General features: G+C 35.2%; 2 protein-coding genes across 2 annotated transcripts in view; one reads left to right on the top strand and one right to left on the bottom strand.

Moving 5' to 3' along the window:
• The window catches only part of PSMG1 (Proteasome assembly chaperone 1), a 49404-nt gene that overhangs the window by 8962 nt on the left and 26954 nt on the right, over nucleotides 1-13488 (bottom strand). The gene's annotated exons all lie outside the window — the stretch shown is intronic.
• On the top strand, nucleotides 976-11983 carry LOC136414248 (short/branched chain specific acyl-CoA dehydrogenase, mitochondrial). Its single transcript, XM_066398152.1, has 9 exons — nucleotides 976-1131; nucleotides 1699-1831; nucleotides 5700-5800; nucleotides 10464-10670; nucleotides 10721-10891; nucleotides 10950-11113; nucleotides 11166-11310; nucleotides 11366-11589; nucleotides 11654-11983. Exons 1-9 carry the CDS (start codon nucleotides 1108-1110, stop codon nucleotides 11742-11744), a joined length of 1260 nt encoding a protein of 419 aa, XP_066254249.1. The 5' UTR covers nucleotides 976-1107; the 3' UTR covers nucleotides 11745-11983.

Here is a 13488-nt window from a genome sequence, read left to right on the forward strand (position 1 = left end):
CTCTTGCTTAGGAGAAAACAGGAAAAAAAGAGTGTCAACAATTTGTATTCTAGTTGTTTCTTTTCATACAGGTTTTTGATGATATGAAGTAGATATTTTGGCGTTTGAAGTTTGTACAATTTGTAATGACAATAAGAAATAAACCATTTATTTAAACAACGCGGTTGGTACTTTTTACGTGCTTTGTACACCTTTAGAAAATTCATAAATTTTTTTCCCAGACATTTTTTGAAGTTTAATGCAATCCGGACACAATTATGCACAATTTTTTTTATGACTTTAAAAAAAAATGTTAAAATGACTTATTAACGCATTTAGTTGAGATATTTTAAAAGAGACTGAAGAAAAAAATCATGAAAAAAATTGAGGGTCATTAACGAGGCGTTAATGAAAGAAATAATGTATAATCAGTTTCGTAAACATCTGGTATAAAATGGATTTCATGAGTGCGAAATTACCAGTTATAGTTAGTGAATTACATCGGTTGTAAACCTAGTCAATAATTGATTGCCCGCTTGATAAGCGTCCAACTCAGCGCATATGGATGGGCACTCAATATGGCAAAAACTTAACGTTTTTGGTATGCAACCCAGTATACACATCGTCATGGCGAATAGCTAGGTTTACCGCAGAGATCTCTTTCTCTTCACGTCTACTCAAAATCGAACTAAAACTTTAGTGCTGATTTGACTCGACTGTATCATCAAATGTGCAAAGGAGAATGATGCCCCTGACCATTTTAGATAAAATTACCCTTATCTTTTAACCCGTGCAGCATACATTTATATTGTTGTTATTTGCTTTAAAATAATATTTGTTTACTCATGGTTTCGTCCTCTGACTGCTCAAGTTTTGTAATTTATTATTTATAATTATTAGAGATATCTAATCGTTCCTAAAGCCGTAACGCAAAAATAATCGTTATTATTATTAGGTAAATACGTGTGTCGAGATTAGGCTCTCACTCAATACAAAACAAGCCAAACTACTTTCGAAATACCATAGATTAATTACTAGGCTCTACCAGCATTATCAGTTGGCAGTTCAAAAGCGGAGCTCAGGGATTCTTCTCATTTTTGTGAGAGACCTCGTAGTGCGACGATCATCATGGCCACAACACTGCTCACTCAGGTATAAACTTCATACGCAATTTTATCTTCAAAATTTCGTGGTTTTTCGAGCAATATAGTTTCTTTAGAGCCAAATTAGTCGAGCCAAATCGTCTTGAAGATGAACAGAATCGATTGTCACAATTGCAATTCATTCGGGGCAATCTCTTTTACTTCTTTTTTCTCTTTGGAAATCGTCTGACTTGAAAACGTTTTATTAGTGTTCACAAGAGGAGGGATTTAGTTCATTAGACTCAAATGTGCCTAGAAAATTCCCTATTCAATAAATTTTTATATTAAGGGAATAAAAATGGCATTTTCAGGGAAAAATCGTAAACGAGTACTTTATCTTAGTATTTTTGTTGTTGTATTATTTATGTACCAAGGTACAAGGTTATATGATGTGTGTCCATGTATTAGCAGGTTGTTTATACCACGATAGGAAGGTATTTTAGAACGTCATATTTCAGTAATAATTGTAATATCTCACCCTGACTTTATTCAAGTTCCTCTTTAAGCCTCCATATGGGGAAACAAATAGGAGATTTTTGCTTGTATCGTTTATCTTTTATATTCACCCTTATTGCAGGTGATGAAAAATGTTAGAAACGTCCCTTCTAGGACGTTTTCGGTGTCCGCAAAGAGACTACAAGAAAGCATAGCTGCAACACAATTGCCTTTAACTCACTTGTCTGAGGATGAAGCAGCTATGCAAGAAACAGGTACCTATGTACATATGTATGTATATTCGAGGGGGGTCTTAATTGGCGGGTCCAAAGTTCACTAATCATGCGGTTTAAAGTTGAGTAGACAAGAGCCGTTAAAAGATATAAGAATAATTCTATACGATGACGTGCAAGAAAACTTGAAAAATCGCAAGGCGCGCCATTTAAGAATGCTTTTGCCTATATACGATATGTCTCCGGATGGGGTTGCCGAGAGGAGAAAGTTTCTTATTTTTCATTTTACGAGATAAATGTATTCTTCATGAAAGTTTTTACTTGTTCCAAAACGGTTGAATCAGTTCTCGCCATTTCAATTTTCCTTTACAGAGGAATATCAAAAAGTAGGTCCGTTTAGTTGAAAACTTTTTCAAGTCCCAAAAATGAATTCTCGTTCTCATTCAGTTCACAAGAATTCAACAAAAAACAGGAAACTACATATACAAATTTCACTCAATCCATTTATCACCTTCTTAAACGCAGAGCTCAAGCCTTCGACGTAGTTCACAGTAATTTCTTCGGATTTCTTCGAGCTGTAAAAACGCCACAGCATCTCTGATCCTCTCCTTCAAATGTTCTGCATTCGAAGGAAGATCATTCGCATAAACTATTTGTTTTAAACGCCCAAAGATAAAAATCTGCCATAGTCAAATTAGGGCTTCCCGCTGACCTATCGTCGATGGACTATTTTTATTGCACTAAAAAATAATTCACAGTAATCAGACTTGCAGCTTAACTGCACACAGAAAATTATCAGGAAGAATGATAATTTCAATAGTCAAGAGCGGTTTTATGCAGTCCATTCTTCCTGGGTCCTAATGGGCTTCACCTGTCCATGGGGCGAGGCGTCCTTGCATATGGTAATATACATATATTATAAGATGAGATATTAAAGATGAGATGAAAAGCAGATGACAATAGGATAATGCAGATAGCTCTAGGACGGAACATATGATTACATAACTCATGGAAACGAGAATTCATTTTTGGAATTTGGAAAATTTTTTAACTAAATGAATTCATTTTTAGATATTTCTCTGTAACGAAAAGGAAAATTGAAACAGTGAAAACCGTTTTAAAACAAGCAAAAACCTTTATGAAGAATACATATTTCTTGTAAAATAAAAAATAAGACATTTTTCCCTTTTACATTGCTACATACTGTATATACCGGGTGGTTTTCGAAAACGAAACAGACAGGTTTGTGCCCAAAAAAATTGTTTCCTCCCATAAAGGTTGAGACACGTCAATTTTATTTTTAAGAGGGGCAACTTTTATGATAAATTTCACTTCTAAATTATTTCACTTCCAAATTGTTTCACCCCTTTATGTTGTGATTACAACCCCTAAAATGTTAATAGGGATAATACATCATTTGGAAGGCATTGCTCCTCGGAATTCAGCGCAATAATTGTCTAAAGTTTTATCATGCCGCTTGAAAATTATTCAAATTTGAAGTTGCAACAGCGAATTGCACTATGTAATAATTGTTATTCAAATTTGAAAATTGAAACTTATTCAAATTTGAAAAATTGAAAATTATTCAAATTTGAAAAATTGAAAATTATTCAAATTTGAAGTTGCAACAACAAATTTCACTATACAGTCTGTCCCAGATAAGGATGAACAGCATGGGGATCTCGGAAACGGTAATAGATACAAAATGGTTTAAATTGGGAAAAAGTTGGGCAATTTAAAGCAAATTAATAATCTGTTTTTATATCGGCGAAATTCCGAATAGTTACGAAGATATCCGGAAAAAAACGAATTTGGCGGTTTTCGTTTTTTGCAAATAACTCTTATACGGTTATAGTTAGAGGAATAAAAGTTTTACATTATTAAAGTACTTTTTTGAGAACTGTTTAGCAGTGTTGCCAGTTTTCTTATTACATCCTTACTTTCGGAGAAAAATGAGTAAACTTTTGATTTTCATATGGGCGTGATATCAATTATTTATATTTTCAAAATCGTCATAAAATTCCCTTTTCAGCCATGTATTATATTTAATATTTTTCTCAGAAATTCTATGAGTTATAGCCATTAAAGTATTTTTTGATAAGTCGGCCATGATTTTGACTTATAGTAATGGTACACATTAAATAAATGAATGCTGTGGAAACGTCAAAATTATTTAAAAGTTGCAAAACCTTAAATTTGTTTGACGTGTGCATAATAATGGCTCAAAATTGCTTTTCTAATGAAGAGAAATTTGACATGTTGTCGTGCTACATTTTATGTCATAGAAATTGTGTAGATGCTGAACATATGTATTTTAATCAGTTCCCGGAAAGAAAGCAACCCGGAAAATCCACATTTAGAAGACTGATTTGAAAGAATATGGTTCGTTTAAACAACCTGTAAATGCTCGCAAAAAGAAGTTGACCGAAGATATACAATATGCTGTTTTACAATCTGTTATAGAAACTCTCGAAACATCATGTAGGTATATTGAGATGCGTACTGGTGTTGCTAAGTCAACGGCCCATCGTGTTTTAAGAAAGAACAGTTTTCGTCCTTATAAATTTAAAGTTTGCCATGCTCTTGTACAAGGTGATAAAGTGAGGCGTAGAAGTTTTTGCGAGTGGTATACAAGAAAATGTGAAGATGATATAAATTTTCCTTCTAAAATAATTTGGACAGATGAAAGCATGGTAACCAACAATGGAATTTTTAACCGACACAATACTCATTATTGGTCACAACAGAATCCACGATTAAAAAAATCATCAAGACACCAACATCGCTTTGGGTTTAATATGTGGTGTGGATTCGACTGTGAAAAGAGCATACCTATGCCTGGAAAATAATGGTGGTTTATTTGAACATTTGTTATAATTTGAGATTTCGATTCGATCCAAGTTTAGCTGCATTGTTGTTATTAAATACATAATTTGAAACAATTATTTTTTTCATTTTAGGCTGATACCAGTAATATATTTATACTTTTAAATAATTTTGACGTTTCCACAGCATTCATTTATTTAATGTGTACCATTACTATAAGTCAAAATCATGGCCGACTTATCAAAAAATGCTGTAATGGCTATAACTCATAGAGTTTCTGAGAAAAATATTAAATGTAATACATGGCTGAAAAGGGAATTTTATGACGATTTTGAAAATATAAATAATTGATATCACGCCCATATGAAAATCAAAAGTTTACTCATTTTTCTCCGAAAGTAAGGATGTAATAAGAAAACTGGCAACACTGCTAAACAGTTCTCAAAAAAGTGTTTTAATAATGTAAAATTTTTATTCCTCTAACTATAACCGTATAAGAGTTATTTGCAAAAAACGAAAACCGCCAAATTCGTTTTTTTCCGGATATCTTCGTAACCATTCGGAATTTCGCCGATATAAAAACAGATTATTAATTTGTTTTAAATCGCCCAACTTTTTTCCAATTTAAACCATTTTGTATCTATTACCGTTTCCGAGATCCCCATGCTGTTCATCCTTATCTGGGACAGACTGTATATGCATATGATTATTATTCAAATTCGAAATAGTGAAATTCGCTGTTGCAACTTCAAATTTTGAATAATTTTCAAGCGGCATGATAAAACTTTAGACAATTATTGCTCTGAATTCCGAGGAGCAAAGCCTTCCAAATGATGTATTATTCCTATTAACATTTTAGGGGTTGTAATCGCAGCGTAAAGGGGTGAAACAATTTGGAAGTGAAATTTATCGCAAAAGTTGTTCCCCTTAAAAGTAAAATTGACGTGTCTCAACGTTTATGGGAAGAAACAATTTTCCTGGGCACAAATCCGTCTGCTTCGTTTTCCGAGGGCCACCCAATATACCTACTTTTCACACTCTCAAAACCAAATTTGAAGAAATTCTTACAAACATTTTATTTCAGTATCTAGACTAGCCAAAGAACAAATTCTTCCGCAGGTTAAAACGATGGAGAATGAAAAAAAGATAAACGACACCGTCCTCAAGCTCCTCTTCGAAAACGGGGTAAGTTGGAGAACAATTAACACCCTGTAGTTATAATATGGTTACGTGCTTTTGCCGCAAATGAGTGTTCCAATTTGTTATTTGTGCGGTGTAATATTCGCTCTTTATAGCGAAAAAGATGCAGCCGTGCAGTAATGAACACGATCAGCCGTGATTGTTGTGTAAGTAATGGTGTAGAACAAATTTCGATTAAATTAATAAGTACAGGGTGGCGCCTTGTCGATTGATTTATGAAGTGTTGGTAAAATGGAAACAGATAAACCATATCTGATACACGTTCTCGAGTGCGATTTTCGATAGAGGATTTATGGTTTGATATCATTTTTCACGACTATCTCGATTTGTTCTTGATATACAGGGCGTTTTTGAAAAATCTTCTATTTGGGCATAGCGCCGGCTTTCAGCTATGACAGAAGATAGAACAAAAGTTCAAACATTTTGGAGATTTTAAGTTAGAGTTCAGTGGTGTGCTTGAAATTTTTCTATCAATAGCAGCTTTTTAGTTCTGATATTAAGTTGTGTTTTTTTTTCAATGCAATACCCTGTTTATCAGATATTTTGAATCGCCTCGTCAAAAGCTTCCTAAAAAAATAATACATTTTTTAATTTAATTTTGCCATATTAGGAGTCAGTTATTCTACTGGGTGATGCTAATTGTAATACGACAATGCTTTACTTCGTCGACTGCCAAACATCCGTACTTTCTTTAGTTATAATACTATCCCTAATAATTTCACTAGAAGCCCTTACTGTTTATCTTTTAACGCCTTTTAAATCCCAAGGCGTAAACAGGCCAGAACTAAATTAACGTTTCTTTTCTTGATTTTTTTAAGGGCTTTCTTCTCTTCTGGTTTACGTGTTGGGTTTTACTGATACACATGTAATATATTTTGAGTAGAATTTCTAACCGATTTAGCTTTAAATCACCAAATATTTCGCGATAGTTCCGCGCCACCAAGTCGTCCCACTGATACTCGACATTTACGGCCTACTAAACACCATGGCGGCCGTTGTGCGAATGAACTTTTTATTAGGGATATTCCGGAGAGACGTCTATTTCCGGGGGTTTGGCGTATTTCGTGTTTATTACTAACGAAGCGTGATAGAGTACACATTCTATTACGCTCGATAGCATTTGTTGCACTGTAGAGATTAATAGGCCTTATCACGTGTTTGCCAACCGATGTAAAATTAGTATGTTTGTATAGAGCCAGACAAAATAGTATTTACGAACACATTTGAGAATTTCTAAGAAAACTTAAGTAATTTTCAAGAATCAAACGTAGAAATTTAGATCTGATTTTTTTATCGTAATAGGTATGTTCATAATTTAATAAAATTTTGTATAAAACTCCTGACTTAAACCTATTTATTCACTTCTTAGAGAGAATCGTTTTTCTCGCTTTAATTCACTTCTTGTATAAGTAAATATTGTTTAACTTTTTACTTTATTTTCTTATAATTAAGATAACCGCAATGACAGTCAGCAAATCTGCTTTGCGGTTATTGCTTTCAATACAGTTGTTTATTACAGATAAATAGAGATTTAAATTCATTATAAATAATTATAAAATAAAGCAGATAATGGAGGAAATTAAGCAAAAATTACATTCGGTTTTGAAATGTCAGCCAGAGTCAACGTATGGATTACATGAATAAAAAACTTACTCATTTTTAGACAGAGCGGCTGTAAAATAACTTTCGCCAGTGTTTTTTCTCTAGCAAAATTTTATTAATAAAATTTTATGTTATTTTTGACTTTGATTCACCTTTCAGAACTATCAAAGTTATGATGAAAACAGAAAAGATGAGACAAATGTGAATATAAACACAGTAAAAGATACAAAATTAACAACTGTAAGCAAATCTCATTTACTTCCAATTGTTGTTGTTACTTGTAAGAACAAATGGGACTATTCTCATTGAGGCAAAAGTTATAGTGGAACGTTCTTAGGGGGGGTATTACCCTCGAAATAGTTGTTGCTGTTTGTCTGCTTCTTAAATTATTTTCTGTCCTATCTTTTATTACAATTAATAGAACAACAACGCAAATTTGCTTTTTCGTTCAAATTAATTTCTCTACTAATTTTTCAAACCTTTTTGCTTTAACGACTTTGATAGTTCTGAAAAGCGAATCAAAGTGAAACATGATTTAAAGTTTTATTAATCAAATTTAGTTTGAGAAGGAGCACTGACGAAGCAGGATAATTACGCTCTAGCAGAAGGTGATTTCACAGTCACTTTGTCCAAAAGTGGGTCAGTTTTTATCCATTTATTCCACGTGTCGACTTTGCCTCACATTTCAAAACCGAATCCCATTTTTTGCTAAATTTTTTCTATTACCTGCTTTATTTCGTGGCTATTTATGCCCAGTTTCATTCCTTATCCATCGTAATCAATGGAATAACCGTAGAGTAGATTTGTTTGCGAATTTCCTTTTTGTAATTTTTTTGTTCTCCGTAAATGCTAAAAATATCAAATTTAACTAATTCTCTTGGAAAATCAATCTTCTACCCAATTTCCAAATTTAGAGCAATAAAGTGACGAACTAGTAATAACTTTTAAGGTAGGACAGCTAGTTCAGGACGTCCCAACTTTGTCAAGGACGTGTGCGAACGGCGCTTTATGGTGTGTTTTGATCTATCACCTTTTAATTTGATCTAAATTCTAACTTGTAAATTTCGCATGGTCTTAAAAATGTATGTCTAATGCTGTGAGGCAAAGCCCAGACAGAAATCCATAATTCGCCGTATACAAAAACGAACACAATATCAATTGAGAATTATTTAAACAAGTAGTAATGTAAAAGAGCTAATTCAAGATATGTTCGCATTGTCAGTAACGACCACAAGGCCGAATTATTATTTACTTTGATCTATCAACATTTAATTCCTGTCGACCTCGAACTAAGAAATTTCGCAGGGACTGACCGTATGCCATTACCGTATGCAAATTCTCGTCTGTTATTTCGGACTAATACACTGACCAGAATCCACGAGATGCTCGACTAACATGCACTATTTCAAAATTATTCGTTCTCAAAAAACCGATTTTTTTCTGAACGCAAAAACTATATATTTGGTTCAGTAATAAAAAAGCAAACCTCATTGTTAATATTCTCTTCGCTAAAAATTTTATTCATGAATAATCGGTCTACACACCCAGCAGAGTCGTGAATAATGATATCATAGGTCCATAATTGGCAGAGATCACACCTCCAGCAACCGTCTGTTATCCCCATATCCACATGGAGTCTCCACTAGGAATTTAGTTATTTGATCTGCATTCAACACTTTTTTAACACTTACTTGCTTACCCTTATTTGGACACTTAGACTTTTTTGGCTTGTAACCCAGATTTTCCCCTTTTAGAAATGCGAAAAGCTGATTCTGCTTCAATATGTCCAAATTGTCCTTAGCGATGAAGGATGCCCTCAGCCTAAAGGACTTGGACCAAAGCGTCGTTGCATGCAGTGGTTCCAATTTGCATACAATTTTTTAAATTCCATGTATCGTTTCTCGTAAATCAATTATGACTTTTTTAAGTACCGTGTAAAAGCGTTTCAAAGGCCTCTTCAGCATTTTCAATGGTTGTTGAAAACGACAATTGCCTTCCGCAATACACACATCAATTTGCCTCAACATTGACTGGCGGGCTCTTATATTTAATAATGGCACACGTTCTAATAATGGTCCACTGCTCAAATACCCAGTTTCTTGATCTTCTTCATTCTGGACTACTGTTTCATAAACTTCAATTAACTCCACAAAATAGAGTCTAAAGGACTCATATCAGGTCATCTGGGAGGCCATACATGCAGTTCTGCTCTTCCCATCCAACGGTTAGAGCAGTTGTTGACGCGTAACTATAAAGTGGCAGTGATCCATGGTGCATGAACCACATTTTTTGTGGTGCTCTAAATAAACATCTACTAAGCGTATTCTTCTAAATAGTTGCCTTGCATACAATGTTTTTTTGTGCATTGCCGCTTTAGAAGTAAAACGCAGAGTGTTTTATTATTTTGATAGCAGAAATTTAAACCTCAAACCTGTTCCCAGATCGGCTGCTTTGAGTGGGAAATAATAAAAATATCTTTTATCAGTAAAAGTGAATAGATAATAACTTTTTTTAAGAATAACATGCAGTAAGCTATAAAAAGTTATGGTTATTTAATTTCAGGTATACTATAATATGCGGCGTCCTCTACCGGTGAACAAAAAACTGATAAAATATTTGAGCTCTTTAAAGTTTGTCTACATACATAATTAACACTCTGTACAATATATTTTTCCCTTGGATTAAGAAACACATAAAATAGTACGATGCTTCTCAAAATAAACTTAATTTAATTTAATATTCATGCTTTCATATAAATGACATAATTTACAGTTGTCACTCAATTGGTCATTAGTCAAAGACGTTTCGTCTGAAAGGTACCGCATCATAAGACGTTTGCCTCTATTGTCCTCGTTTCCTCCTGCCACTTCTTTATAACTCTCTCTCTCTCTCTCTCTCTTGTACGTACACGTTTTTGTTTAGTATAACTTTGGATAACATCCGACAGATGCCGCTCTTCAATTGGAAATTACCCTAGTGTGGCCTTTAAAGTTATTATGCTTATTTAATTGTTTTGTCTATATATCAAACGATTACCTTTTTTTAGCTTATGGGTATTCAAACGCCATCAGAATACAATGGCTCTGATTGCAACTTCCTGACAGCCGTATTGGTGGTGGAAGAGCTCTCCAAGGTAGATCCCTCTGTGGGCGCTTTAGTAGACATTCACAATACCCTGGTAAATTCCGTCTACATCCGCTATGGCAACAAAGAGCAGAACGAGAAATATTTGCCTAGACTCTGTACAGATATGGTAATACCCTTTAACATTGTAATGGTTTCATGAGATAAAACGTATTTTAGGTGGGAAGTTTTGCCCTTAGCGAACCTTCCTCAGGGACTGATGCATTTGGCCTTAAAACCACCGCAAAGAAGGTGGGGAATGATTACGTTTTAAACGGCTCTAAAATGTGGATCTCAAATTCTGATTTATCTGGGGTGTTTTTAGTTATGGCGAATACGGATACTTCAAAGGTACCTATCTAATATTACGACATTATGCCACCATCAATTCATGTGAATAATTTGGCAGGGATACAAAGGAATTACCTGCTTCATAGTGGATAGAAACACTCCCGGATTCACCATTAACAAACCTGAGGATAAACTTGGAATTGTGGCTTCTGGGACTTGCATGCTCACTTTGGAAGATGTGAAAGTACCTAGCTCCCACGTTCTTGGAGAGGTTGGACAAGGGTATTTTGCATTGGGCCTTGTTGAAAAAAATGACTGAAAAAAATTCTTCCAGCTACAAAATAGCTATAGATATATTAAACGAAGGGAGAATAGGAATAGCGGCACAAATGTTGGGATTGGCTCAAGGCTGCTTCGACGCCACAATTCCTTATACGTTAGAGAGGCAGCAATTTGGCAAATCAATTTTCAGCTTCCAGGTGCAGCCGAGATTTACCTAATTCCTTAGTAAATCTATAATAAATGGTTCTTTAGGGAATGCAACATCAGATAGCCGAATTGGCAGTTGAAATTGAGGGTGCAAGACTGTTAACATATAACGCCGCCAGATTGTTGGAAGCGGGGGTTCCCTACATTAAACAGGCAGCAATGGCAAAATTTTACGCTTCCGAAGTGGCCCAGAGGGCCACCATCAAATGCATAGATTGGATGGGAGGCGTTGGCTTCACCAAAGATTTTCCACAGGAGAAGTTTTATAGGTATTATTGAAAAATGTTTGGATTTAACTTGGTCAATAAGGCCACGATCTGTTTTCTCTTTCAGGGATGCCAAAATAGGAAGCATTTACGAGGGCACGAGTAACATTCAGTTATCTACGATAGCCAAAGCGATTCAAAAGCAATTTAGTTCGTAGACAATCAAGTGAGGTATTCGGAAACTTAGAACGATTTTCAGCATTTCAACGAAGAAATGTGTGGTCAAAGTTGGGACAAGCAACAAATGTACATTTGTTTACGAACTTGAAACTATGAAACCAATCATTCGGCACTTTGGCATAAAGCTACAAAAATTTCATATTGAAAATCTGTTCCAGAACCGTCAATTTTATATGATTATTAAATAATGTTATTAAATAAAGTGATTTTTAAATAACATTTCTTTCATTGATGAAACCCATTTCACAGCAGGGTGTCTTCAATTTTCAAAACATGCATGCGTGGGACATGGAAAACCATCATTTAATAACCCATGACATTTCCATCAAACGTTTAAAGAAAAAGGTTTGATGTGGAGCCGTTGGAGATCCGGTCGTGGGTCCATATAAATTCCATCCCCACCTGGATGAAGGACCTCAATTTTCTGCAAAATTAAATGTTTAAATGTTGTACAAGACGCACATGAAGCTGTACTAGAGGCCAAAGAAAGTTTGTTGCATCTTAAAATCAGAAATGTAATTCGAACGTCTGTCGGGTAGAAAGAGGCAAATGAAGGTTTTTGAGACGATGTCCAAGAGCCACGCACGCAAAAGCCCCGTCCCGGACACAAGCACCGTAGCTGGCTACCCTCTTGCATGCAACTAAATTTGGGGGGAAACTTGCTCCGGAAAACAGTTGGACACCCCTAATCCTCAGGTCAGGGGTGACCCTATCACCCCCACAGAAGTCAGTAACTTTTGTGGACCTTCCTTCCCCACTTATCCTTTCCTGAGCAAACTGAAGAAGGGGCCAAGCCCGGGATTGTTTCATCCATCTATTAGTAGCTCCAGTGTAATGAACGTGACTGGGACAAATCCAGAGGCCGCCCTTGAAATCGCTTTAAGAGTCAATAATAAACTCGTGCTCGGAGGTTTCCAACCTCGATGCTCCCCAGGACCTTATTCTGTTGCTAATTTTTTTTAGTCCCCCTATTGGTGGGACCGAATCGTGCTTCTACCAATGGAGCTCAATATCGGACACCACGCAAAGGTAAAAGACGCATAACCAACTGCACCCCCTCATAGGTGATCTTACGGGTCCTTCCAGGTAGTCCTCAGCGGTGAGACCGGACCCATGGATTTAAGAGGGTGGTAGTTGTTCCTGCTTCGGGGGAAAGCGACGGTTTATTTTCACCTAAAAAAACATTAAAAATAGTATTATTACATCAACGGTGTTAACTAAAAACTCAAACAGCACTTATCGTTCAAGACTAATGATGTTTTTTATACGTCAAATAGTTGAACACAAAAAAAAATTATCGATAATAATTACCCTTGAGGTCGTACTTATACGTAATGGGAAAATGCTTTTAATGTCAAATTAAACGACTGCACATATAAACATAATTAAAACATGCTTTTAGGGTTTGAATGGGATATTTTAGGATAAAACCATCGTAAAACCGTTGAAGCCGCAGCCATTTAAGGACTAATAGGTCATGTTCCTGGCAAATTTACCGTGAAGGTAGTATCGATGGAAACGATGAAGTGAAAGCAATGCTGATTAGCTTCGTGGTTTTGATGAAAATGATTTTTTAATTAAAGCTGCCGGTACTTCCAAGTACAGCTACCAAGACGCGTAGTGGTCTTACCAGAATGTTAGTTTTGCTAATGACTCCCCATTAAGATAGTCAAATTGGTTTCTCGAAAAACCTAATGAAAATCACACATATACAGGGTGTCC

The sequence above is a fragment of the Euwallacea similis genome, chromosome 17 (genome assembly GCF_039881205.1).
Source record: "Euwallacea similis isolate ESF13 chromosome 17, ESF131.1, whole genome shotgun sequence".
In the NCBI taxonomy this organism is placed as follows: Eukaryota; Metazoa; Arthropoda; class Insecta; order Coleoptera; family Curculionidae; genus Euwallacea; species Euwallacea similis.